This window comes from Penaeus vannamei, chromosome 5 (genome assembly GCF_042767895.1).
Source record: "Penaeus vannamei isolate JL-2024 chromosome 5, ASM4276789v1, whole genome shotgun sequence".
Taxonomy (NCBI): Eukaryota; Metazoa; Arthropoda; class Malacostraca; order Decapoda; family Penaeidae; genus Penaeus; species Penaeus vannamei.
This window is the reverse complement of record NC_091553.1, coordinates 3,409,668-3,412,167: the sequence shown is the minus strand read 5'-3', so window position 1 is coordinate 3,412,167 and position 2,500 is coordinate 3,409,668. Positions and strand designations below refer to the sequence as shown.

Below are 2,500 nucleotides of genomic sequence, written 5' to 3'. Positions count from 1 at the left end.
TCTCTCTCTCTCTCTCTCTCTCTCTCTCTCTCTCTCTGTCTGTCTGTCTGTCTGTCTCTCTCTCTCTCTCTCTCTCTCTCTCTCTCTCTGTCTCTCTCTCTCTCTCTCTCTCTCCCTCTCTCTCTCTCTCTCTCTCTCTTTCTCTCTCTCTCTCTCTCTCTCTCTCTCTCTCTCTCTCTCTCTTTCTCTCTCTCTCCCTGCTCTCTTTCTCTCTCTCTGTCTCTCTCTATGACTCTCTCTCTCTCTCTCTCTCTCTCTCTCTCTCTCTCTCTCACACACACACACACACACACCACACACACCCATTTTTGTATGTTTACACACACACACACACACACACACACACACACACACACACACACACACACACGCCTCTGTCTATATTTCCAAAATAAGATACAAAAGAAAACTGGATTACTCTCATCTGATTTTCCAGATTTTATGCTTATCTTCCCATTCTTTGTTGTACATCTACAGTGCAAAAGTTAGGTAGATTGAATTTTCTGTTTTCTGTTTTCCGATGAACTTAAGAAAATATATCAAGGAAAAGAAAATGTCAAAAAGGAAAAGGAATTGTATGACTAATGAATATATTGAAGAAAAAAAATATGTGGATACATAAAGTTCTTGATAATTGACGTGACTAAATCGAACGTTTTATTTATTTTCCTTTTTTTCTTTCTTCCTTTTTCTTTGGGAAATACCAAATAAAATATAAAATGTTGAAGAAATACGAAACTTGCTGGGTGAACCTGTATATAATTATAATAAAAAAAAACTCACGTGGTTTTAGATATAATCTAATTTAACGTTAATGAAATATAACCTGGGCCTTGAACTAGAGCAATTTCGTTCATACTGCATATTAATTTTTTATCATTCTCCAGAAGGTCAAAATAGAAATATATAGTATGCAAATTAACTTGAATGAGGGTAGATCCTGCATAGAATTAGCTAGCTTGTGTCAGATTACATCACGTTGGGTCGAATATTAATAATTTCTCACGGTCGAAGAAAACAAAATATTTAAAAAAAAAAAAAAAAAAAAAAAAAAAAAAAAAATTACGTAGTTTTTATTCCGAACACAAAACTTTCATACCGAGATTGGAAAGCAAATCCCTAAGTATCAAGTGATATTAGTTAATGCTATTAGTCATTAGGGATGTTCTCCTCAGATTAGATTCCCAAATGATAAAATAATTAAATAATTTGACAGAGAAGTGAGACCGACTGCCACGTCCAAGCACTTTGCAACCAACAGGGAAAGCGCTTGCAATAAGACCGTTTTTGTATTTCTGAAGTTCAGATTTTGGTTTATATAGATATATCCATTCGTTATTGTTATGACTTTTTTTTTTACATCTTTAATTATCTCTATTTCCTTTTTTCTTTTTTTTTTTTTTTTTTTTTTTACTTTTTTACTTTTTTCTCTCTCTATTTGCTTGCACATTCATGTATCTATATTTTTTTAGTTATTAGCTCAAAGTTTGTGTCGTTTCTTAATTGTATTGCTAATTAGGATTTACTATGATAAGGGGGTTAATCAAAATGATAAAAGGAAAGAGTTTTCTATTAACCTCTCCTCTAATTAAATAGAAAAGCCTAAATCAGTTCCCTAATCACTGTTGTTTACATCACCCATTTACCTATCCCTCCAGGGGTCAAAGCATACGAGGTGGAGGGGGGGTGGGGTGGAGGAGGAGGAGGAGGAGGGGATGGGGGAAGAGGGGGAGGGAGGGGGAGGGGGATGGGGATGGGGAGGGAGAAGGAGGAGGGATGGGGAAAGAAGGAGGGAGGAGGGGGAAATGAAGGAGGAGGGGGAGGGGGATGGGAGGGGTATAGAGGAGGAGGGAGGGAGCTTATGAGAGGAGGAGGAGGAGAGGGGAAGGAGGAGGTGAAGGGGGGAGGAGAAGAGGGAGTGGAGGGATGGGAGGAGGAGGAGAAGGAGGGGAAGAAGAAGGGGAGGAGGAGGAGGAGGGGAAGGTGGAGAAGAAGGGGAGGAGGAGGAAGGGGGAAGAAGGAGGAGTAGCCAAGACAAGGAGAACCGAATCGACACACACTCACCCTCCAAGTCTCATCTCACTACCTTGAAGAATCTACCCTTATGTCCTCCTCATGTTCAGCTCGAGAGTGTGATGAACGTGCGAGTGACTGTCGAGGACGCCGTCAGTATCGAGGACCAGACAGAGGGCAGTGTCGCCGCCCCCACAGACACCACAGACACACAGGAGCCTTCGTCTGTGGCTTCGTTGGCTTCGACAGCTCTGCCTTTGCAGGTGAGGGAAGTCTTTCTGTCTATCTATCTATATACATACGTGTATGTGTGTGTGTGTGTGTGGCTATACACACACACACACACACATATGGATACATACATATATACACATATATATGTATACATACACAGACACACCCACACACACAACACACACACACACACACACACACACACACACACACACACACACACACACACACACACACACACACACACACATAT

At 40.7% G+C, this 2,500-nt stretch overlaps 1 protein-coding gene across 1 annotated transcript in view; it reads left to right on the top strand.

The window, feature by feature from the left end:
• Positions 1–2,500, top strand: part of LOC113806333 (neural-cadherin) — a 25,534-nt gene that overhangs the window by 8,014 nt on the left and 15,020 nt on the right. The window contains exon 2 of the mRNA XM_070121736.1: positions 2,124–2,276. Coding sequence (XP_069977837.1) covers positions 2,124–2,276 — 153 coding nt within the window. The remainder of the gene's footprint in view (positions 1–2,123; positions 2,277–2,500) is intronic.